Source organism: Crocuta crocuta, unplaced genomic scaffold (genome assembly GCF_008692635.1).
Source record: "Crocuta crocuta isolate KB4526 unplaced genomic scaffold, BGI_CrCroc_1.0 scaffold10, whole genome shotgun sequence".
NCBI lineage: Eukaryota > Metazoa > Chordata > Mammalia > Carnivora > Hyaenidae > Crocuta > Crocuta crocuta.
Window position 1 is genome coordinate 13,760 of NW_027527551.1, and position 25,195 is coordinate 38,954.

At 36.2% G+C, this 25,195-nt stretch overlaps 1 protein-coding gene across 1 annotated transcript in view; it reads right to left on the bottom strand.

Annotated features, from left to right (window-relative positions):
- Window positions 1-25,195, bottom strand: part of LOC144235475 (thioredoxin domain-containing protein 16-like) — a gene marked incomplete at its 3' end in the record, with an annotated part of 99,055 nt that overhangs the window by 10,773 nt on the left and 63,087 nt on the right. Inside the window, exons 10-14 of the mRNA XM_077769044.1 lie at window positions 16,262-16,428; window positions 15,547-15,607; window positions 10,519-10,642; window positions 6,734-6,877; window positions 6,218-6,277 (exon numbers count right to left, since the gene is read on the bottom strand). Coding sequence (XP_077625170.1) covers window positions 6,218-6,277; window positions 6,734-6,877; window positions 10,519-10,642; window positions 15,547-15,607; window positions 16,262-16,428 — 556 coding nt within the window. The remainder of the gene's footprint in view (window positions 1-6,217; window positions 6,278-6,733; window positions 6,878-10,518; window positions 10,643-15,546; window positions 15,608-16,261; window positions 16,429-25,195) is intronic.

The following is a 25,195-nucleotide window of genomic DNA, read 5'->3' on the forward strand; positions in this document are numbered from 1 at the left end:
ATTGTCAACATGTCCTTTCCATTTTATCACCTAAACTTTATTTTATAGTTTCAAGTTTTTATTTAAATTCCAGCTAGTAAACATATATTAGTTTCAGGTGTAGAATTTAGTGATTCATCACTGACATACAACACCCTACCATCCAGCAACTGCACTACTAGATATTTACCCAAAGGATAAAAAAATACTAATTCGAAGGGACACATGCTCCCTGATGTTTATAGCAGCATTATCAACAATAGCCAAATTATAGAAAGAGCCCAAGTGTCCATCGACTGATAAATGGACAAAGAAGAAGTGATATATATATTTAAATACACATACATAATGGATATTACTCAGCCATTAAAAAGAATGAAATCTTGCCATTTGCAATGATGTGGTTGGAGCTAGAGAGTATTATACTAAGCAAAATAAGTCAGTCAGAGAAAGACAAATACCATATGATTTCACTCATATGTGGAATTTAAGAAGAAACCAGACCACCTAAACTTTAAATACAATGACCTTTGAACATGGGTTTGAAATGCACAAGTTCACTTACATCTGGATATTTTTTATACAGTACCAGTACAATAAGTGTATTTTCTCTTACAATTTTAACATTTTTTTCTGTAGGTTGAAAGAATACAATATATAATACACGTAACACACAAAATATACGTTAATTGACTCTATGTTATCAGCAAGGCTTCCAGCCAACAGCAGGCTATTAATAAAGTTTGGGGGGAGTCAAAAGTTACATAAAGATTTTTGACAGGGGAGTTGGTATCCCTAACCCCCATCTTCTTCAAGGGTCAAGTGTATCTCATATCTGTCCATTTTTCATTACTGACTGTACTCCAGTCATCATTTCTCCTGCATAATACAATAGGCTCTTACCTCATCTCCCTGAATCTGATTATGTCTCTACCCTGAAGCCAGAGATATCTTTTCAAAACTCAAATCTATTTGGTGGCCAGCCTACCAACCTTTGCCATTAGGTCTCTCTCTTCCCTTCAGATCTCTGCATGTGTGATCACTACAAGAAAGCCATCTCAGACATGCTGATCTACATCAGTTTCCTATGCTCTTTTGGAACCATCTCCTGTCCTTGTCTCATTAGCTAATTACATACCCATTTGTGTTGTTATATGACTAATGTCTGTCTCTACCAAGAGAGCTCCTTGGGATGTGTAGGGATGTAGGGATGGTGTTTGTTTTACTCAACACTGACTTTCCACATCTAGAGGAGGCCTACATGAAACACCTAACTAGTGTGTGAATAAATGACATACATGAGACTCATCTAAGGCTTAAGGTACCCCATCTTATCTAAATAGTTTATTTTCAACCTAAAATACATACAGTAAAATCACAAATACAGATTTTTACTTGTTCTGTAAATAATACATGTAAAGTTCTCCAAAATATGTAAATTATTAGGTAAAATGAGATTAAAACCCAAATAAAACAAGAACCACACAACTCAACTACTAAGAGGAAAAAAATACATTCTAATAAAAGGAAACCTTAATATTATATCAAAGAAGGAAACTGTATATCAACTTGGGATATTTCCTAATATAGGATCTAACCTAATCATATGATTAATGTTGTAAAATATTTCATTATTTCGTCACTAAAATTTTATATCTTAAATAATTCTAGATTATACTACTCAGATGCAAAAACTTATCACTCTGGATTTAGTGTTAGCAATCTGTTTGATAACTCATACAGGGTTCAGTCTGTCTTATTCACCACTGTATACCTGCTGCATAGCACAATGTCTGTTACTTAGTATGTGAAAATTTGTGGAATGTACCCTGACATTTCTTCATGAACAAATTATTATTTTTAACACTGAAGTATATTAAACCTGAATACTGTATGAACATATATACAATAATAAATCCTTATTACTTCTAAAACTAAATCTCCTAGATGACTTCTCTACAAAGTTCTTTTATCTGTTATTTTACTCATTTATTCAGTAAATGTCTAGTAATGCTTATTCATACGGAGTACCGTATTATATAATACCACTCAAGGATGGAATATAGTACTATTACAAATGCAGCTTTTCCCCTTTAATAGGCATTCTCAACAGGTCTATCACTGCTAAAAATGTTATTATTCCATTGTCCCTGCAGTCCAAGTTGAAAATTTTGATGTTATCTTTAAACTGAAAAATAAAGGGGCGCATGGGTGGCTCAGTCAGTTAAGTGTCCTGCTTCGGCTCAGGTCATGATCTCGTGGTTCATGGGTTCGAGCCCCGCGTCGGGCTCTGTGCTGACAGCTCAGAGCCTGGAGCCTGTTCAGATTCTGTGTCTCCCTTTCTCTGACCCTCTGCTGCTCATGTTCTCTCTCTCTCAGAAATAAATAAAACATTAAAAAATTTTTAAAAACCCTGAAAAATAAATAAAACTGAAAAAAGAATGTTGATATGTATCAGTAAAAGTGATATAACTAACTTATATTAAAGTTTTCTAATAAATTTTTAATTTTTTTTTTATAAAATGGTTTCAATATTTAGGGGCACCTGGGTGGCTCAGTTGGTAAAGCATCTGACTCTTGGTTTCGGCTCAGGTGGTTCGTGAGTACAAGCTCCGGATTGGGCTTCATGCAAAGCCTGCTTGGGATTCTCTCTCTCTCCTTCTCTGCTCCTCCCATTCTGGCAAATTCTTGCTCTCTCTCAAAATAAATAAACTTTAAAAATTAAAATGGTTTCAATATTTAATCATGTTTCAACTGGAAGAGTCTAATATTCTAAGATGCCTGCAGTATTACATACTCTATACTTTATCAATGCATGAATTTCAGTGTTCCTAATTTAAATGAAAAAAACCAAATAGGTTCTCTAAGCTACAGATACTAGGTTAAGTATAAAAACTTGATATTTGCTGCCACCTTGTGACTGAGGACAAAATATTCTTCATCATCTTGGACTAAGATGAAAAGTGGCTTTTTCTGACAAAGTCAACGTGAAAGGTTATGGGACTAAATGCCCAAAGTATTAAAATATTCTCCTGAAAAGAAGTAAAAGAGGGAGAGGCAAGATGGCGGAGAAGTAGGGAGCTCTGTGCATTTCCCTTGCACCCACCTCTCAAACAGAGAAGGCCTGAAGTCATAGGACACTGAGCCACAGGAAGTTTGGAAAGAGAAAGAGACAGTATACTGGGAAGACAACCTCATAAGTGCGTGAGTGCGAACTGGGAAAGATAAAAGCGGCCGGGAACGGAGACATGGAGGGAGGGAAGGGAGCAGACTCCGGGCAGCCGAGGCGAGTTGAGGGGAAAAGAAAGAGAAGCTGAAACTGCTCACAGAACTGTCCCTGGAGAAGAGAAAAACCTCGGCTTGGAAAGAGAGTGTTTTAGTTCTAGCTGGGGTGCTGACTTTGAACTAGGTGCCCCCAGACCCAGAGGCACCAGGAAAAACTGCTCTGCTGTGCTCCTGGCACCATCCCCAGAAGCAGCACCTATTCTGCGGGCCTGACCCCAGGCAGCATGGAGGCAGCTGGCGGAGGCCAAGTTCCTGGGACTTGACCCCTGGCAGCTCTGAGGCGGCGGATCGCAGGCTGTGACACCGCTTTGACCCCAGCGGATCTGGATCTGAGGCTGCACCACTTCCACACCCTCCCCACTCCTCCCACCCCCGCCACCCCCCCTCAACCCCTGGCAGCAAGGCAGCAGCAACCTGCGGGGCCAGCGGTATCAATAAAGCGCGCAGACTGGGACCTGGAAACGAGGCAGGGCATGGGGCATAAAACACGGCCCACCTTGGCTACGCCCGCAGCACAGGGAGATCGGACCCAAGGGAGTGATTTGCAACGCTTGGTTTGAGAACGGACTCTGTCAACGGCATGTTTCTCCCCACAACACCAAGGCGAGGCCTCAGGGAGTGGCTGGAACAGTGGAGGCTAAGACCTGCCTACACCAAATCACGCCTATTCCCGCTAGAGAGCTGCTTTTTTTTTTCAAACCTAAGCCTGGAGCAAGACCAACATGGATGCACTGCCATGATTAATTCTAGGTAATTCTTTCTATTCAGAAATATTCTCCCTCCCTTTTCTCATTCGTAACCCTCCACTTTGTTAGCCAGGGCACTCTGGTCACTGGTTTGCTTAAACAGTCACATTTAACCCATTCTCTAGATGTACATTCTACATCTCCACCGTGAAGAGCCAAAAATTAAGTCCTCCATTAAGAGAAACCTTAGGCTGCACATAGCCCCAGTTCCAGTCCCAGGAGAAGCCTCAGACTGTTCAAGGCTAAAGCCATCCTCGGACCGCCCTCAGTTCAGCTAATCAAAAAGTAAAAAGAAACACTCCTATGGTCTGAGTCAAGGCTGGGAACTGCAGATACAAACTAGCCAATTTCTCACCGCTTGCCTGAACCCCACATGGGCCCTTTGAAGTCACCTCATAATTGGTCATTTTCAAAGGATTCTCAAGAGTCATGATTGGGTCCCACCAAAAGTAATGAACACCTCACAGATACTGAATGGTCAATGCTGTAATTGTAATTGGTGCTTATGTGATGATGCTACATGTACTGTAACACCCCCATCCCTTACTTCTTAAAAACTCTGTTCGCTATTGTTCTTGGCTTCACCTTGCTGCCATGACACCAGTAGGCTGGTGAGCCCCTGCTCGTGCTTGTAATAAAGACCCTTTTGTATTTACATTGGTGCCAGCTCCTTGGAGGTCTCTGGGACTCGCGATTCGGGCACAACAACCGTTACCTTTTTATCTCTCTCTCTCTGGAGTAATCAGACTATATAGTTTCTCTGAGTAACATCATTTCTTTCTCCTCGCCTTTAAACATATTCTACGATTTCTTCCTCTGAATCAAGCCTCTTAGTATCTCTGGACATTTCATTTCCAATTTCACTTCCTCTACCCACCCCCTCGTCATTTCTCTCTCTTTATGCTCTTCCATCAGCACTGCATACACCTGGCTCTTTATTTGTAGCTGGGAATTCTGGTGTTATGCCTTTAGACTGTCCTTTGTCTTTTGGGCTTTTTCTTTTTTCTTGTTTTTAATTTTTTTGTTAATTTTAATTTTTATTATTTGTCTTCCCTCCTTCCTCTTTTTTGTTTTGTTTTCTGTTCCTTCCTTTTTTTTTCTTTTTCCCTTTCTGTTTCTGTGTTTGTTGGATTAGTCTGTGCCTTTGTGTACCTTTGTTCCCTGTGTGGTTGTCTGTCTTCTTTTTCAGGTCTACCTCAAGAAACAAGTCAAAATAGTGAGCCTGACCCATGAGAAATTAAATATTAACTCCATGGATTGTTTTTATTAGTCAGTCATAGCAGTGATTCTACTATCCAAATCACTTATTTTAGAAAGACCATCTCTCTCTCTCCCTCTCTCCCTCTCTCTCACACACACACATACACACTCTCAAAATAAATAAATAAACATTAAAAAAAAAAGAAATATCCTATAGAGCTAGAGTATATAATGTTAAATGAGGTAAGTCAGTCAGAGAAAAGAAAAATACCATGATTTCATTCATCTGTGGAGTTTAAGAAAGAAAACAGATGAATACAGGGGAAGGGTAAAGGAAAAGAGAGGGATGCAAACCATGCAAGACTCCTGACTCTGAGAGCAGACTAGGGGTTGATGGAGGGAGGCAGGCAGGGGATGGACTGGATGGGTGATGGGTGTTTAGGAGAGCACTTGTGGTAAGCACTAAGTGTTGCATATGGGTGATGGGTCACTAAATTCTACATGTGAAACCAATTTTGCCATATATGTCAATCAGCTAGAATTTTTAAAAAATTGGAAATAAAAAATGTGCTAGTCCATGAGTAGCTAACTGTATAGCTTCAAGAACATGGAGATAGTGGATCTCTGATTAGACTGTGAGACTGAATCTCATGTGTCAAATTTTTGTTTAAGTGTATTTAGTATTTACTTAATAACATTTAATAGTAACTGGCTCAGAGCAGGCACTCAATACATGAATGAATTCAGCCAAAAAGATTACTGGATTAACTGTGACCTCCAGTACTTAATACATGGGTTCTCTACTTCCTACCAAAGACATTTCTATGAAGAGAGCCAAGATGAATGCTCTGACCATTTTTGAAACTCATGGTTCATTAATGAAATGTTAAAGACACAAATATAATAACCTAAAATTTTATGTGGTTTTATTCATCTTCAGCATGATATGGTTTTACAAACAGCTATAGCTCAGAATCAAGAAAATAAGCATGCATATATTACATTACCTTTCAATTTAATTGCCAAATCAATATAGGATTGCAGAAATGCCATGGATACTGCTTGCCCTACATTGAAATAAAAAATTCAACAGATATTGCAACATGCATGTCTCCAAAGCATCCATATCTAAATATTAACAAATATATAGATTGATGGGGTTTCCCAAAATTGTTATTTCTTAATAAGAAATTCTAATAGTACTCAGTACTGTGCAAACATTCAGGAAGATTCCAAATGCAACTAATTTTCTGCACTCATACCTCAAGGAATATAGTTAAAGGGCTATTATTTGAAGATAAAAGCAATGTATTTCCTATAGATCTATAAAAACTGTTAAAATCATTATCTTGAATCACAATAATTTATCTAAATTAGTAAATCGTTCAATATGTGCAGTCTGCCTGGGACCTATGACAGCTATGTCATTTTACAACATGCGATATACAGAACATAAAAATAAAATCCACAAACTTTAAATGTTCTAATATCTAATACTGCCTCCTCTAAAGGTTCATACTCACAACCAGCATAGAAAAGCACTATGCTATCAGAAGCCACTACTGTAGCGTTAAATGTCTCTTCTGTTAGCTCCACTGTGAGTTCCAAAGGTAACTGTGTCTTCCTATATCTGTAAACTGTTTCTGCCACTTCATCATCTTGAATATCTAAAATGGTCAAAAATAAATCAATGTATATATACATGCATAAATTACATAAATATAAATTCCACTACAGGACAAGCACTGTGATGGACACTGGGGAAAAGAGCAAACAAAACAGATAGAATCCCTGACAACATGGAGCTTCTATTTACCAGAAAGTCAGACAATAAGCTGATCACTAACTTAACATATAGTTATAAATTGTGTCATTTTAAAGAAGGAAAATAGTACAAGGAGAGATTATAATAGGGAGATTTAGATTGGGAGATCCAAAGCCTACCAGCTAGAAAATTTTTAAAAATGTCTTAGGCAAAAAGAATAATACAAAGGCTCTAGGACATAAAAGAGCTTAGCATATACTAAGTACTGAAGGAGGGCAAATTTGGCTAAAGCAAGATGGGATGAAGGAATAAATGGCATGAGAAAACTCTAGAGTAGACAGTATCTACATCATAAGAAGACATAAGAGCCAAGAATTTTAGATTTTATTCTAAGTGCATCATGTTATGTGGATTTTGCATACGTAAAAACCTTTTGTGGGGCACCTGGATGGCTCAGTCAGTTGGGCGACCAACTTCAGCTCGGGTCATGATGTCACGGTTCGTGAGTTCGAGCCCCATCTCGGGCTCTGTACTGACAGCTATCTAAAAGGTTGGAGCCTGCTTCAGATTCTCGGTCTCCCTCTCTCTCAGATCCTCCACTGTTCATGCTGTCTCTCTCTCTCAGAAATAAAAATAAATAATAAATAAATAAAACATTAAAAAAAAAACCCTTTAATTAACTTAGACCAACTAACCAGTGGACTCATCCAACATCCATGTATGGAGTAAAAAAACACATTTTGCATTTGTAAATATTCTGTTAGAGGTTTGTCCAGATTATATGGTAACACTGAAGAGACACCTAAATTGATTAGAGAGAAAAAGTGTTGATACTAGCTGAATATTAAGAGAAAATGAAACTTAGGTAGGTAGTGAAGGAAGGTAGTGGATGGATACAGACAAAAAAGAACAGCATGTTTAAAGGTACAGTGGCATGAAAGGGCATGCAACTAGAAATGCAAACACTGACTAGCTCTATGATATTAAAGCTAACTTAATTTTTTAGATGTACTAACAGCATTATGTTCATTTTCAAAGGAGAATCTTGATACTTCTGAAATACACAGGGAAATATTTTGGGGTGAAACTATATATTTGGGGTTTGCAACAAAATAATAAGGGGTGGGTCATAAGTGACTGGAACAGGATGGCCATGGGTTGATGGTAGTTGGGTGGATCCAGGTAATGGATACCAGGAGATTTGTTCTATTCTGTCTACTTTATACTAAGTTCATAATTCTCTACAATAACACATTACAAAGAAAGGAAGGGAGGAAGATAATATAACAAAAAATGAAAGTATTATTAGATTTGAATTACAGTACATCTCAGCAAGTTTTAGCAGTGTGACTCTAATCAGTCATGTTACTCTCCAGGCCTCAGTGTTCAAATCTGAAATATAACAGTTGTACTATACTAACTTAAAGGAATTTTAAAATACCACATTTCATGACACTAACAAGTTATGACTCTAATACCAAAATTAACAAAGGCCTCTTTTCTTTTTTACTGTAATTTTTCCTTCTTATTCACATATTTTCATTTTCCTTCCAGTCCTTTCTTATCTCCCAATCCATTCTTGTTCTTCTCTTCTTCCAACACTTTCTTTCTCTCTTTCCTATTCTCTCTCACAATAAGCTACCCTCACTTGTAAACTGACCTACTCTTTAGCTCTACCTTGAACCAATTCATCAATACATACACACTTTATTTTAAGCCACAAAGGTTTAATTCTTTTTCCATATCGTCTTTTTATAGAATTCAGTCCATTTCATTCTGATTTGTTCTGTGACCTTTTGAAGGACATTTTTCTTTGTGTTGTGCTGTTACACAGCAACAAGCTCTTTCCTAATCCTCACATACAAATGGGAATGAAACAAGGTTGGGGGGATTATGTATATGGACATGACTACATACACTGTTATGGGCCAATATAGATTATAGATGTAGAAAGTTAAGGGAAAAAAAAAAAAAACCTACAACAAAACAAGACTCAAAATGCAAAGATGTCAAAGGAACTAGGCTGGGGAAAGAAAGCAGGTAGAGAGTCAGAAGAAAGAGAAGGTTGCACCACAGGGCAAACTAAGGCCACACAGCCAGGAAGCAATGAGGAAATCTTGAAATAAGCAACTTCCACTGAGGACAGGAATCTCATTAAGATGACACAGGGGCGATTCCCTTGACTGGAGGGTGGAATATATGAACCATGATAAGCTGAGAGCAAGAGACCAGGACACAGGTCCCATGTAATGACAATGCTATGGACAGCTCTGGCTTAAACCATGAGCAGTTCCAACCTCCGCATATTAGAAAAAAAATTAGAACATAGCTCAATCCAAGAAACTGGTCACTGGTAACTGTTAAAGCTTAGAGCTCTTATTAAATTTATAATATAGATTTTGATCAAAATAATAAATGGACTTCATGAAAAGAATACATAAATTACTCCCTTCTTAGAGTAATCATACTATGTAAAACATTCAAGTATATACTAAATGAAATACAAAAATGAACAACACATAAACCCTACTTCAGAGATACTACAGACTACTAGATGAGAGAGAAAGTGAGCAATTACAGAATAGAATTAATCTTATGAAAGAAGTATCAGTAACAATAATGATCATAAGCAAGATTTCAAGTCAGAACACTTAAGTTCTAGTCCAGGCTCCATCATGTGCCATTTGTGTGACCTTGGGTAGATTGCTTACCTTTGCTATAACACAGATTCAATTATAAAATGAAGGTGACATCAGCTGAGTAGATGACAATCAAAGTAAGTAATGTTTAGGGGAATAACCTTGAAACTACAGAATACTTCAAAAATATAAGCAATAAGAATAAAAAGAAATATAATATGTTAAAAGAAGTTTTAGAATGTTGTTGAAATTTACTTCCAAATTGTCAACAATCAGATTTATTTTACAACTACAATATTTATTTGAATTTCATTTCCTAATAGGAAAAATAAAAATAAAATACCATTTGGTACTCCTGGGTCATTTAAAAAAATTTTTTTAAATGTTTATTTCTGAGAGAAAGAAACAGCGTGAATGGGGAAGGAGGGTCAGAGAGAGAGGGAGACATAAAATCAGAAACAGGCTCCAGGCTCTGGGCTAGCTGTCAGCACAGAGCCTGAAGCGGGGCTCAAACCCATGAACCATGAGATCATGACCTGAACCGAAGTCAGACGCTTAACCTACTGAGCCACCCAGGCACCCTTCCTGAGTCATTTTTAAGCATGGAGTAGACCAGCAGGGCTGGAAGAACTGATGTGGAAGATAAAGGTACAGATGTGGAAAGCTAGAAGCCTGGCATGCAACAATGAAATGTATCACACTAAACAAAATATAGCATCTTTACCTTTTTGACCAAATCAACTTGATAAAATGTAATTTGGGAAATGGGTTTCTTCAGGTTTTTTTCATAGTCTTGAATGTCAAAATATTCTTTAAGAAAGTTAATTCATTGAATGACACTGACCTTATGAGTGCAAGCAGGACTGTGGGTAAGTGGGGAAAGGAGCATCACAAAACATATTACCCATATCTGGACTTTCCATGTCCTCATCTTCATCTTCTTGTATTTCTTCAATGTGTGTATTACTTTCCACACGGGATATTATTAAATCAATATCATGTAACACCAAAAATTCCACTGACGCTCCCTAGAAATACATGGACTTTTTAAAACATGACTAAAATATAACAAAGCGTTTTAATAAAAATGTTTTATTTTTTTGATATTAAAATGAAACTAAATCTTTGAACTTCCATTTTAAAATTAAATACAAGGGGCGCCTGGGTGGTTCAGTCAGTTAAGCATCCAACTTCATTCAGCTCAGGTCATGATCTTGCGGTCCATAGGCTAGGGCTTTGTGTTGGGCTCTGTGCTGACAGCTCAGAGCCTGGAGCCTGCTTCAGATTCTGTGCCTCCCTCTCTCTCTGCCCCTCTTCTGATGCACTCTGTCTCTCTGTCTGTCCGTCTGTCTCTCTCAAAAATGAATAAATGTTAAAAATTTTAATAAAATTAAATACATCAAAAAAAGGAAATTAATTCCACAATCACTATAAAAAGTATCCAAAGCATACTTTATATAAAGATAGTGTGCACTACTGAAAAAAATGGCAAAACAGAGCTGAAAGTCTCACTTGCTTCTTGTCACAACTGCATTATTCAACTGCATTCTGAAACATTTCACATGTAATGGCATGTCCCACTTCACTATAAAAGGGATATATGTAATTTTATTGCAAGCAGGACCAATCAAAATTATTCTGATATTCCACAGAAATATTCAAAATAATATCTCATCCAAAAACAATTCCACTAAAATATTCAATTGCCTGTTTAGCTAAAAACATAAAACTAGTATCTGCCCCCAGATATTTTAAGAATACCAAATCTAGTTCATTGGGATTAGTCCATTACAATTTCTTTCACTAATACCCAACTATCACATTTTAAAAACATGAAATTTTAGGCCACTAGATTACTTCAGTAAATTATCCCCGACTATAACTATACATTTGAATAAAGCTATGAAATAACTCTACATGTATTTGTTCTCTGATATCACATATCTTCATCTTTTTAATATTACATTCAAAGCATGCAATTTTTCACTTCTAGAGAAATATAATGGAGTTAAAAGGTTGAGCAATCAATGACAAGCTAAACTTGTTTGAAATACACACAGATATTGTTGTAGTAAATTTTTATATTCAAATACAACATTCACACAGGAAAGAACACAAATTTTAAGTATATGGTTTGATGACTTTTTACAAAGTTGATACACTTCTGTAACCACTATGCAGGTTAAGACACAGAACATTACCAGCACACCCAGAGGCCACCTTCTTGCCTCTCCCTGTTACTACCCTCCCCCAAAGTAATCACTATTCTGACTTTCATAACCATTGGAAAATTTTGCCAGTCTTTTTATTTACTTAATGGAAGTATATAGTTTGTTCTTTTTTGTGACTGTTTTGCTCAACACTATTTGTGAAGTTTACATTTAATAACAGTTAATTCTTTTTCAATGATGTAATCATCATATGAATATAATAGTATGTATATACATACGTATGTATATGTTTATCCGTTCTATTGTTCACAAACTTGTGTTATTTCCAGCTTGGAATTATTATAAGTACTAACTGCTATGAACATTACTGTAGCTGTCTATTGGCACACGTGTATACGTATTTCTACTTAGGAATGGAATTGCTGGTTCACATGCTATACGTAGCTGCAGCTCTAGGAAGCATTGCCAAATACTTTTCCAATTTTCATTGCACCAATTTTCACTCCTAACAGCAGTATACAAAACTTCTTGTAACTCTACCTTCCTAAAACTCACTTGGTATTGTTACTTTTTAAATTTTTAGCCCATTCTGGTGGGTGGGTATTGATATCTCTTGTGGTTTTATTTGCATTTTATTTGCTAATTGGATAGGGGAAATATATCATATGATGGAGAGAATGAATTGTCTCCACCTTAATTTAGTATTCAAATGTGGCATCGTTTGGTGAGAAAAACAGACATCATACATTTTAGAGTAAGATAAAATACAAATAAACCAGCATTGTGAAAATACAAATAAACCAACATTTTATCCAAAATGTTTAATGGAGCTAGGCAATCTAACTTCCTGTTTTTAATTTTTTTTTAATGTTTTATTTATTTCTGAGAGAGAGAGAGAGAGACAGCGTGAGCAGGGGAGGGTCAGAGAGAGGGAGACACAGAATCTGAAACAGGCTCCAGGCTCTGAGTTGGCCGTCAGCACAGAGCCCGACACGGGGCTCAAACCCACGAACTGTGAGATCATGACCTGAGCCAAAGTTGGATGCTTAATTGACTGAGCCACCCAGGCGCCCCTAACTTCTTGTTTTTAAAAAACATAAGGGAACAGAGGAACAAAGCAGACAACAGCAAAAGGTAACAGACAAATCCAGAATGAGGAAAAACTGGCCCATTTATTTAAAATACATGGCCATGGAGGGAAAGGAAAGGGAGTGTTAAGACACTGAGAGATTTAAGAAACATACGAAATGCAATTCCTTACCTAAATTTTGGTTCCCCAAAAACTGCCTATAGGAAATAATTTTAGGATAAGAAAATGTGAATATGGACTGGCTATGAGATTAGGCTATGGTATTAACAAATTACTCTTAATTTTGTCAAGTGTGATAAGATTGTGATTATACATAGAAGAGGAAAGGCACTTTTTAGAAATTCATGCTAGATATTTATGGGTAAATGTCATGATATCTAACATTCTTCAGAATGTTTCAGAAAAAAATTATAGGTGAAGCAAATATGATGAAATGTTAGTTGTTGAATCTAGGTAGTAGGTATATGGTTGTTCACTCTATTTTCCTACCTTTCAGTTTGATTTTATAAAAAATGCCAAAGAAAGGAATTAAAAACCTTAGATTTTAAGATTTTAAATTTTAAAAACTTAGATACTAAGAAAGATTCTAGGCATTAATACTATCCTCATAAAACTATGAAATACACAAAGAACTCTTTTCCTCAGAGCTTCTGCACATGGGTCCTCTCAGCCTAGAACATTCTTTCCCCACATATCCACAGGCATATTCCTTTGCTTTATGGTTACTAATCGGTGAGGCCTTTCAAGTCTACTCTCTCACCTTACCTTGACTTTTTTTCCCATTGTCCTTAATACCACTATACTGGTTTTGTATCTGTTTCCTGCCACTAGTATGTTAGCTCCATGAGGGCAAAAACTTGCTTTTGTTCACTGTTATATCCTCAGAGCCTAGGACTGTGACTGAAACAAAGCAGGTACACCATAAATACTTATGGAATGACTGAATGGATGAATAGTAGTATTTATTGAGCGCTTATGAATGTACTGGGCCCTGTGCTAATTTAGCACTTTATATATTTTTTAATGTACTGACCCAACTACTCTTTAGATATTATTAACCCTACTTTACAATGAAAAAAAAGAGAGAGACACATAGAAATCAAGTAATTTGCCCAGAGTTACAAAGCAGTATCTGAATTAGGCAGTAAGATTCTAGAGCATAAACACTTAATACTATATTGCTAATCACTGCCATAGGAAAAAAAATCAGAAGAACTAATGCAATATAACAGATATGTTTTATACCTTACTATATATTACAAGGCTTGTAATGTAGTAATATGAGTATACAATACTACCTCTGCAACCAGTTCTATACTTTAAAGGACCCTCAAAACCTTTGCCTAGAAAGAATGATTACATAATCCCAGGATGAACATTATTGCTCTGATGAGAAGGTAAAAAAAAAAAAAAGATTTGCAGTGGACTCAATAAAAAGATTCATAGAAAAGACTCTTATATCCTTTACAGAAAACATCTTTGCGGAGACAGCTATTTTATAACCTATTGAACCTTATACTATACAAAATTATTTTATTTTGACAATTTAAGACATCAATACTGGGAAACCAGCAGGAGCGTTAACTTTTCCATGAAACCTATTTCTCAGTAATAAATATTGTAACTTCTTATTTAAGGATTTTGATAGACTAGCAGAAAAATAGCTTCAGAAAGTATTCTTTCCATGACCTGACCGAAAAGCAAAGCATTCTGGCCACATACTACACACATTTGAACAATACTACAGTTTTCAAAGTATTTTCATATTTTGTCTTATAAAATGTCTTATAAGTTAGATGGGAAGGTTTTATGAATATTTCACAAGTGAGAAAACTGAGCTTGGAGATGTTAATTCATTAATCTATTCCCAGAACTAGAAGGAACACAATCCAAGTATTCTGACTCTTACCCCAATATTCATGCCACAGACTTAGGCAAGAGAATTTAAGTTTAAACTGTCTGGCAGTTCATAAACATATCAATCAATTTTTAGCATATTTATATAATATTTTGAAATGTTCAGAATTAAAGAGTTCTTATTAAGAAAAATATAAGAAAAAAGGGACAATCACAGAAATTTACAAAGGAAATATAAATGGGAAATAAGCCTTTAAAAATGTTCAACTTCACTAGTAATCAAAGACATGCAAATTAGAACAAGAGCTTTGTCTATAGAGAAGTTTTTTGCTTTTGTTTTTTTTTAAGATGGTAATGCTCAGCAGTGGCAAAGATTTATGAAGAACAAGGAATTTCAAACCCTGCTGGTTTCCAGAGGGGAATCTGATTATGTACTCTATAAACATCCATAAAAATTCCCATTTCCTTTGATAAATTTCACCTCCAAAAATTTAGGCAAAGGAAACAATCAGTGATGTTCAAAACAGTGTACAAAGGCAGGCATCAGAGCACAGTAGCAAGTAATGAAATATAATCTTATGTGAAAATTAGGATATAGAGCATTATCCTAATTCTCTTTAAAATATATATATTTATATATGAGGAAAGAGACAGACTAACAAAAGGGGGAAAAAATACCAAAATGTTAACAGCAATAATCTTTGAATAGTGGCAACTTACAGAATTTCTTTTCTATAATAAGCATATATTTCTGACATGTATTAACTTTCTTTAAATAAACAGACATTGTAGACAAATACATAAAATGACTAACCTCTTCTGCTCTTCTGAAGACCACATTAGTGTGTTGAGGAATGTCCACTTCCAAGGAGTCCCTTTTCAAAATGAAAGTAAATGTTTTATATTGCTAATCTGAAGAATAACAGTCATCAGGCTGTCAATATAAAAGAGAACTATCTGTTCTTATACTAAACACAATTCATGAAAAAAAATTACAATTTAGTGAGTCTGAGAAACTTCAGACATAAAGACAGACCAGATTTGCTAGTCTCCATCTTGATGTAGATCATTTAGCAAAGTCTAAATTTTGTTTTTTTTTTTTTTTTTTTTAATTTATTTCTATCATGGTTTGCTTCTCTCCCTTTCCCCCACCATTTCCGTCCTTCTTCTCCCCCTTGTTCCTCCATCAAGTTCCTCCTAATCCGCCTATACGTGCAAACATATGATATTTGTCCTTCTCTGCCTGACTTAGTTCGCTCAGCATAACCCCCTCAAGGTCCATCCATGTTGCTACACATGGCCAGATTTCATTGTTTCTCATTGCCATGTAGTATTCCATGGTATAGATAAGTCTAAATTTTAATCAAGCTACTAATTAAGGTACAGACTTTAGCTCAGCAACTGGTTCTAACTATATTAGAATTTACTAGAGATTTCAGTTTATTGACATGTGAATATATTACCGTATTTAAAAAACTGAAAAATATACTGTTTTGCTAAATACACTGAATCTTTAATGTTTAAGATACCTTAACAAGAGTAGAACTCCCGCTTTCCCCAGAAGACGCCAAGCAACCCATTCTGCAGTTCTTCTGTCAGCTTCACGTGTCGCTTGCTGACTAACAATAAAAACCAGCGGTAATCCTAGTTGCAGATGAACGGTTGAAACTTGTTGAGGGTCTTCAGCAACTTCAGTCTTCATTTAAAAAGAGAACAAAATATCTTCATTGTGAGGAAATACATTCCAACAACTAGATGTAAACTCTAATTCTTATTAATAAAGTAATGAGTAAAAAAACAAGTCTGTGAAATAAACCCAATATTAACAGAAATAATCTCAGTATTTCCTGAGGTTAATCCTCCCAATGTACCTACATAGATTAAGCATTATAAAACTAAGACATTTTGGAAAGGGAGAGAAGCAAACCATGAGAGACTCTTGAATGCTGACAAAAACTGAGGACTGATGGATGTGGGGGGAGGGGGGGATGGGCATGGAGGAGGACACTTGTGGGGATGAGCACTGAGTGTTATGTGGAAACTAATTTGACAATAAACTATTAAAAAATAAAATAAAATAAAATAAAATCATTGCTATTAAGAAAAAAATAAAAAAATAAAACTAAGACATTTACAAAGAGTTAAATATGAAATTACAATGACAAGGAATAAGCATATTACAAAGAAATAAACAAAACACAATAAATAAAACTGTGGTACTGATAATTAAAGATATATTTAAAATGAAATAGAATAACTAAGGAAGGAATAAGTCCTTTCACATAAGAATTAAACATATAATAAATGATAGAGAGGAACATCTGAGATTGGACAGCAGCTTGAATATATACATCTAATTTTATTTCCTTCAGAAATCCCAGGAAAACTACAGCAGCAAAATTTTTTAAAAGAGATAACCATACATATGTGAAGAAAGGAAAAGAGAAAAGGCAAACAATTTTTGGAAGCTAAAGAACAGAATAATAATGGACTTAGGAGAAAGCAAAATCATAAGCCATGAGAGAGAAAGCTAAGAAACAATTAAATTTTAACTGCAGAATCCTACAATTGCCCAGGATTGGTCAGCGTCTGGTATGTCTGGCACTGGGAGAGAAATACTGGAGGAGGAAGTGGCAAAAAGGCTCTAAAATAAGGAGGAATAGGTAAAAGCTTTGGAGAGGGAGTTAGATCCAGAAATTCCCCTCCCTGACTCTAAGAGTTTAGGCAACTGTCCCTCCCTCCCACCAGAAGAAGTCTGGGGGCACTTCGAGAAAGCTGAAAGTGTGAACACCACGTCAAAAGTGGGGGGAGTAAGTAAGCAAATACTAAGACACTCCCAGCTCCCTTCCCACTCAGTTCCCAGAATATAGTGGCCAGATTTCTGTCCTTCCAGCAGAAGACTGGAAGATCCTTTTCCAAGAATTGTGAATAACCCCAAGAAAAAGCCTGAAGATACTGACATTAGTGTTCATTAAAAAGAAACACAGGTCTAAACACTCTATGGTGCTCCAGAGTTACTGAGTCTCATCTACATTCTCAGAATTTCCAATCAGCTTTTTAGTTTCATATTCTAACTCACAAACAGATATTCAAAGAGTAACAAACATTTGAGGAAAGAGACCAGAACAAAAGAAAAACAGAGAACATGGAGACAATATAGACTATTCAGGAAGAGGAAGGTTCAGAAAACTGTCTCTGATAAGCTCAAGGTGATGGGAAGATGTTGCATCCATAAAGAAATAAAAAATAAAGTTTAATAAATCTGCCAGAAAGTACAACAAAAGATGAAAATAGGAGAGAAAATGTAATAAGGATGAAAGACTGGTTCAAGAAGTCCAGTGTCTAACTAAGAGTCCCAGAAAGAGAAAAGGGAGAAAATAGAAGGAGAGAAATCATCACTGAAATAAACACAAAAGTTTCCTATGATTGAAGGAACATGAACTGCCAGACAGAAAGAGTCACTGAGTAACCAGAGTGGATAAAAGCACATACACAGGAAGATGTAATCTTGCAAACTTTGCAATTACTGAGGATTTTTTTTTAATGTTTTTTTTTTTTTTTAATTTATTTCTAGGAGAGAGAGAGAGAGAGACAGTGTGAGCAGGGGAGGGTCAGAGAGAGAGGGAGTCACAGACTGAAACAGGCTCCAGGCTCTGAGCTGGCAGCCAGCACAGAGCCCGACGCAGGGCTCGAACCCACGAACGGCGAGATCATGACCTAAGCGAAAGTCGGACGCTTAACCGACTAAGCCACCCAGGCGCCCCATGGATTTTTTTAATCCTAAAAGTTTCTAAAGAAAAATCAGTATTTACCTATGGTAGGCAGAATCCTAAAATGGCCCCCAAGATTCCTAGCATACAAATCTTGCATAATCCCAATTCCTAGGATAGCCATTCCCTTGATTAGGTTACATATAGAAGACTGTCATAGCACAATGCAGTGAGACTGTCCTGCTGGTTCTGAAGGAGGAAGCCATAATTTTTTGAGATGGCCATGTGGCAAGGACCTGAGAATAGCCCATAGGAATTGAGAGCAACAAACAGGAAGAAAGTGGAGATGTCCTACAACCACATGGAACTGAATTATACCAAAGCTTAAATGGGTAGAACAGTATGAAGGAAAAGAAAAGACCTGCTTTCTTCTCTGTGTATTTGGAGAACAATAAGTAATTCACCATTAAAAAGTGAAAAGGAGGAATAAGCAATAAGGATGGAGATCTAGCAAGGGCCCAAATTATTAAAAACCATTATATCCTCCGAAGAAAGTAAGGCTTTCTTCTGTAAGTAAATTGAAACCATTTAGAAACTGTAAAGGGGCACCTGTGTAGGTCAGTCAGTTAAGCATCCAACTCATGATTTGGGTTCAGGTCATGATCTCGCAGTCATGAGATCGAGTCCTGCATCAGGCTCTGTGCTGAGTATAGAGCCTGCTTAAGAGTTTCTCTCTCCCTCTGCCCCTCCCCTGCTCACACATGCATGTTCACACACACTCTCTCTCTCAAAAAAAATATTACAGAAAAAGAAATTTGTAAGGAATATTGTAACATATATGTTTAAAAATATTACTCTGACAGCAATGATGAGTATGAACTTAACGTGACTAGAGCCCAGATCAGTTACTATTACTAAAATAGAACATGGGAGTTGGTGAAAGCTTCAATTAAGACATTGTCTGTTAGAATGAAGAATTCAAAAGATATTTAGGATGTAAAATTCAAGGTGGGGAGATACAGGAAATAAGAATGATTTCCCAGGTTTCTGCTATGAATGACTAGATAGTAAATTAACCAAGATAATGGAGAAAGAACAGATGGTGGAGAAGGACAACACATTGATGCTGTGCATATTGAGCTTAAGGAGAAATACATCTAATTAGTATTAAATATATAAGAGATACAATCTAATTAGCAGTTAGATATATGGACTAGGAAGTGCAAAGAAAAATTTGACCTGAAAGTTCAGATTTGAGAATCAGTATAGCTAACGCCATTAGAAACAGAGGAGATCACTTGGAGGCTATATTCTGAGCATCTATCACTGTGTATATAGCAAAGTACTCCAAAACCTGATGACTTAAAATAACAGGAATCACTTATTTTGTTCATATATCTGCAAGCTCATCTCTGCTCCACATAGCATTAGCAGGGCACCTGGATTAGATGCAAAGGTGGGCTTTAAAGATGGCTCATTCATCAGCTAGCAAGCTGATGCTGACTATAGGAGCTCAGCCAGGGCTGTGCACTAAGGGCCTCAATTCCTCTTCACCAGGGTTTCTCGTCAGATTTAATCTCACAGCATGGTACGTGGGTTTCAAGAATGTGCAAGCAAAAAGAGAAAAGGAGAAGCACAAGGCATTTTGTGGCATACAGCCTCAGAAGTTGCACGTCATCACTTCAGCCCCATTCCACTGGTGAAGGCAGTCACAGAGGCCCAACCAGCATCAAGGAGAAGGGCACAGACTCCACTGGATAGGCACAGTGATAAGGTCACATGACAAGGAGAGCTTATGGAATGGGAGATATAGTTATTACCATCTTTGGAATATACAATCAAAGTCTGATGGGATGAGGCTTTGGAGTTCTTGGAGAGAGGAATCAGTGTGTTTTGCAAGTGAGAGAGATGTGAATTCTTATAGCCAGTACTCTACCCTCTGACCGTAACAATTCACATCCCTCCCATATGCAAAACACACTCATCTCTAAGATTCTCAGGCTTCATCTCATCAGATTTTGAGATCAATGCAAAGTCTAAGAGCTCATCCTCTACATTCAGGTCCAGGTATAGATGAGGTTCCTCTAGTGTGGTCCCATGGGTAGAGCACCTTCAGAACTGTTCTCAACCTAAAGACCTATGAACTAAAGAGATAAATTATTTGTCCCTAATACATACTCAACACACAATGTCTGAACAGACATGGGATAAGGACTGTACATATTCCTGTTTGAAAAGAGAGAAAGAAGAAGCACACAGTAGTCATTAGGGCACAGGGTTCTGTAGTCCATCCAGGTACCTGTTGCCAGCTAATTGGTTACGGCTCAGTCCTACTCTCTAAGGGTTGTTCTCTGAGGCTTTTAATTATAAATAAACTCTGAGCCCTCTGTACCCCAGCTCATCCTTTCTAGTTTACAAAAAAAGATGCTATGTTTGCAGCTGCGTAGATTTCTCAGCCTGTTCCTGTCGATAGAAATTTGGGGATCCAAAGAACTCTTCATTTTGACATGTCTGTCCCTCTCCATATAAACTAGTATAATTCTTTTAAAAACTTGTAGTGTCTTAATCATAGTTATAATCCATTCCATTAGACAAAAGACAAAATCAAAAAAGCCCTTAATAGGTAGAAAAAGTAACAGAGTAGTACCATAAAAATTGCAATTAGTAATTTTATATATCCATAAAAATACCATATAACTTATATAAAATATTATGGTATTATATCTTATAAAATATTATAGTATATATTTATATAAAATGTAAATATTTTTATATTTTATATTTTTATAAAATATTTTCTATTTTTAATAAAATATTACAGTACATAATTTATATAAAAATATATATTCATTGGTCAAAGAGAATATACAAAAGTGACAAAAGCACTCCTGTATTGGGGGGAAAACTGATATTTTTCTAAAATTCATAAATTATTATTGAATTACTTAGAAGTTAATTTTCAAGAAAAGGATATAGAGGCAAAAAGGATTGTAAGAGATGCTATGAACTACTATACACCTATACCTTGGATAAACTAGAAGATGTGGATAAATTCCCAGACACATGCAACCTACTAAGACTGAATCACGGAGAAACAGAAAATCTGAACAAACATTTAGCAAAGAAATTGGATCAGTAATCAAAATCCTCCCAACAGCAGCACTCTCAACAATAGCCAAAACATGGAAAGAGCCTAAGTGTCCATCAACGGACGAATGGACCAAGAAGATGTGGCTTATCTATACAATGGAATCCTACATGGCAATGAGAAACAACGAAATCCGGCCACGTGTAGCAACATGGATGGAACCTGAGAGTGTTATGCTGAGCGAAATAAGTCAGGCAGAGAAGGACAGACACCATATGTTTGCACATATAAGAGGATTAGGAGGAACTTAACGGAGGACCGTGGGGGAGAAGAAGGAGGTACATGGGGCGGGGGAGAGGGAGGGAGGCAAACCATGAGAGACTCTTGAATGCTGAGAACTGAGGACTGATGGGTATTGGGGGAAGGGGGATGATGGGCATGGAGGAGGGCACTTGTGGGGATGAGCACTGGGTGTTATATGGAAACCAACTTAACAATAAACCTTTTAAAAAAAAAAAAAAAAGAAAAACCTCCCAACAAAGAAAAGCCTAGGCTCAGATGGCTTCACTGAAGAATTCTATCAAACACTTAAGGAAGAATTAATGCCAATCCTTCAGAAACTCTTCCCAAAAACCGAAGAGTAGGGAACACTTGCAAATTCACTGTAGGAGGCCAACATTACTCTGATACCAAAGCCAGACAAGATACTACAAGAAAACTACAAGAAAATACCCCGGGTGCATACAGACGCAAACATCCTCAACAAAGTACTTGTAAACTGAATTCAACAGCACATTAAAAAAACATTAAACCCACGACCCAGGACAAATTATCCCTGGGAAGAAGAGTGGTTCAAAATCAATCCATGTAATATACTACATTAGTAGGACAAAGGACAAAAAACACAAGGTCGTCTCAATTGATGAAGAAAAACTATTTGATAAAATTTAACACTCTTTCATGATAAAAACATTCAACAAACTAAGAAGAGAATTACCTCAACATAATAAATGTCATATATGAAAAACCTACAGCGAGAATCATACTCAACAGTGACAAATTGAGAGCTTTTCCTCTAAGACCAGGAACAAAGCAAGGATGCCTACTCTTGCCATTTCTATTTAACATAGTAATGGAAGTTGTAGCCAGAGCAACTAGGCAAAAAAATAAATAAATAAATGAAAAGCAAATAAGAAAAGAAAAAGCAAAATTATCTCTGTTCACAGAAGACATGATCTTTGATGTAAAAACTCTAAAGATTCCACAAAAAATACTGCCCAAACTAATGAATGAATTCAACAAAGTTGCAGGATACAAAAATCAACACAAAGAAATCAGTTGTGTTTCTATGCACTAAAAAAAACCATCCAAAAAGCAAACTAAGAAAACAATCCCATTTATAATAGCATCAAAAAGAATAAAATGTTTAGGAGTAAGCTTAACCAAGAAAGCAAAAGACTTATATACTAAAAACCGTAAAAACAATACTGAAAGAAATTAAAGAAGATGCAAATAAACATAAAGACATCTCATTCGTGTTCTTGGATTAGATTTAATATTGTTAAAATATCCATACTACTCAAAGTCATCTACATATTCAATGCACTCCCTATCAAAATCCCAATGGCATTTTTTACAGAAATAGAAAAAACTACTAAAATTCATGTGGAATCTCAAGGGACACCAAATAACCAAAACAATCTTAAGAAAGAATAAATCTGGAGGCCTCACAATTCCTGATTTCAAAACATACAACAATCAAAACATGGACCAATAGAACAGAATAGAGAGGCCAGAAATAAGCTCTTACATACATGGTTAAATGATCTTTTACAAGGGGACTGAGGCTATCCAATTGATAAAGGAGAGCCTCTTCAACAAATGATGCTGGGAAAACTAGATACCCACATGCAAAAGAATGAAGATAAAATTTCATATTACACCACATACAAAATAACTCAAGATGGACTAGCGACCTAAATGAAACTATAAAACTCCTAGAAGAAAATGTAGGGGAAAGTTTCATGACACTGGAATGCAAATTATTTCCTGGAAATGACATCACAGGCACAGGTAACAAAAGCAAAAACAGACAATTAGAACTACATCAAACTTAACTATGTCTGCAATGTGGGAAGAAATAATCAGAACGGGAGAAAATACTGCAAGCCATTATCAGATAAGGGGTTAATATCCAGAAAAAGGACTCCTACAACTTAACAACAACAACAAAATAACAACTTAAAAAAGTACAAAGGACTGGAGTAGATATTTCTCCAAAAAAGATATAAATGACCAACAAACATGTGAAAAACTTAACTGATGATCAGGGATATACAAAGCAAATTACAAAGCAAAATCACAAGGAGATTATCAAAACCAGTAGGATGGCTAATATTAAAACAACAATAACACAAAATAACAAGTATTGGCAAGGATGTGGAGAGATTAAAAACTCTTGTACACAGTTGGTGGGCATGTAAAATGATGCCGCCACCATATAAAGTATGAAGTTTCCTCAAAAAATTAAAAACAGAACTACCATATGATCCAGCAAGTTCATTTCTGGTATATACCCAAAAGAATTAAAAACAAGATCTCAAAGAGAGATTTGCAAACCCATGTTCACTGCAGCATTATTCACAATGGCCAAGATGTGGAAGCAACCTACTCATCTATGATAAAATGATAAATAAAATGTTATATATATGTAAAGCAACTACGAAGGGAGGTGGGTGGGACAATGGGTTAAATAGGTGATGGGGATTAAGGAGTATACTTGTGATGAACACCAAGTGATGCATGGAAGTACTGAATCACTACACTGTAAACATGAAACTAATATTACATTGTACATTAACTAGAATTTACATAAAAACCTTTTTTAAAAAATACCAATACTCACAACATAAAAAAAAAGAAGGTAATCCTGACAAATACTACAACATGGATGAACCTTGAGGACATTATGCTAAGTGAAATAGAGCAATTACAAAAAGACAAATACTGCATGATTCCACTTATAAGAGGTCTCTTAAGTAATCAAATTCATAGAAACAGAAAGCAGAATGATTGCCAAGGCTGGAAAGATGGGGAAATGGGGAGCTGTTTCTTAATAGGTATAGAGTTTCAGTCATTCAAGATGAAAGGGTTCTAGAGATCTGTTGTATAACAATGTGCATACAGTCAACAATACTGTTTTATACACTTCTAAAATAAGAGGGTAAATTTATGTTATGTGTTTTTTGCCACAATAAAAAAAAAGGAAATAGGCAATAATGAAAGGAGCCAACACCCTGCTATATATAATACTGTACACTGTCACATGAGTCTTCAAGGAGTAGAAGCTAAACCATAACAGCATCCTTCTAATTACCTACAGAAAACAGTAGGTTTAATTTAATTCTAGTGCCTTGAATCTGAGACAGAGAACTAGCTCTGATGTACAAGCAAAAAATTAACATTTTCAGATAACTTATATTACATTTTTATCTTTTTAAAAACATTTTGTCAGATATTTGGACTTGAAGAGTCTCCTTACTATCCAGATAAAAGCTTTATTTCTATCTAGCAGGATAAACTGAATCCAGTATAGAGAAAACCATCAGCATCTAAAATGTCCTTGGTATTAGCCAACAGGACAATAACCAAATCATCTTCCTGTC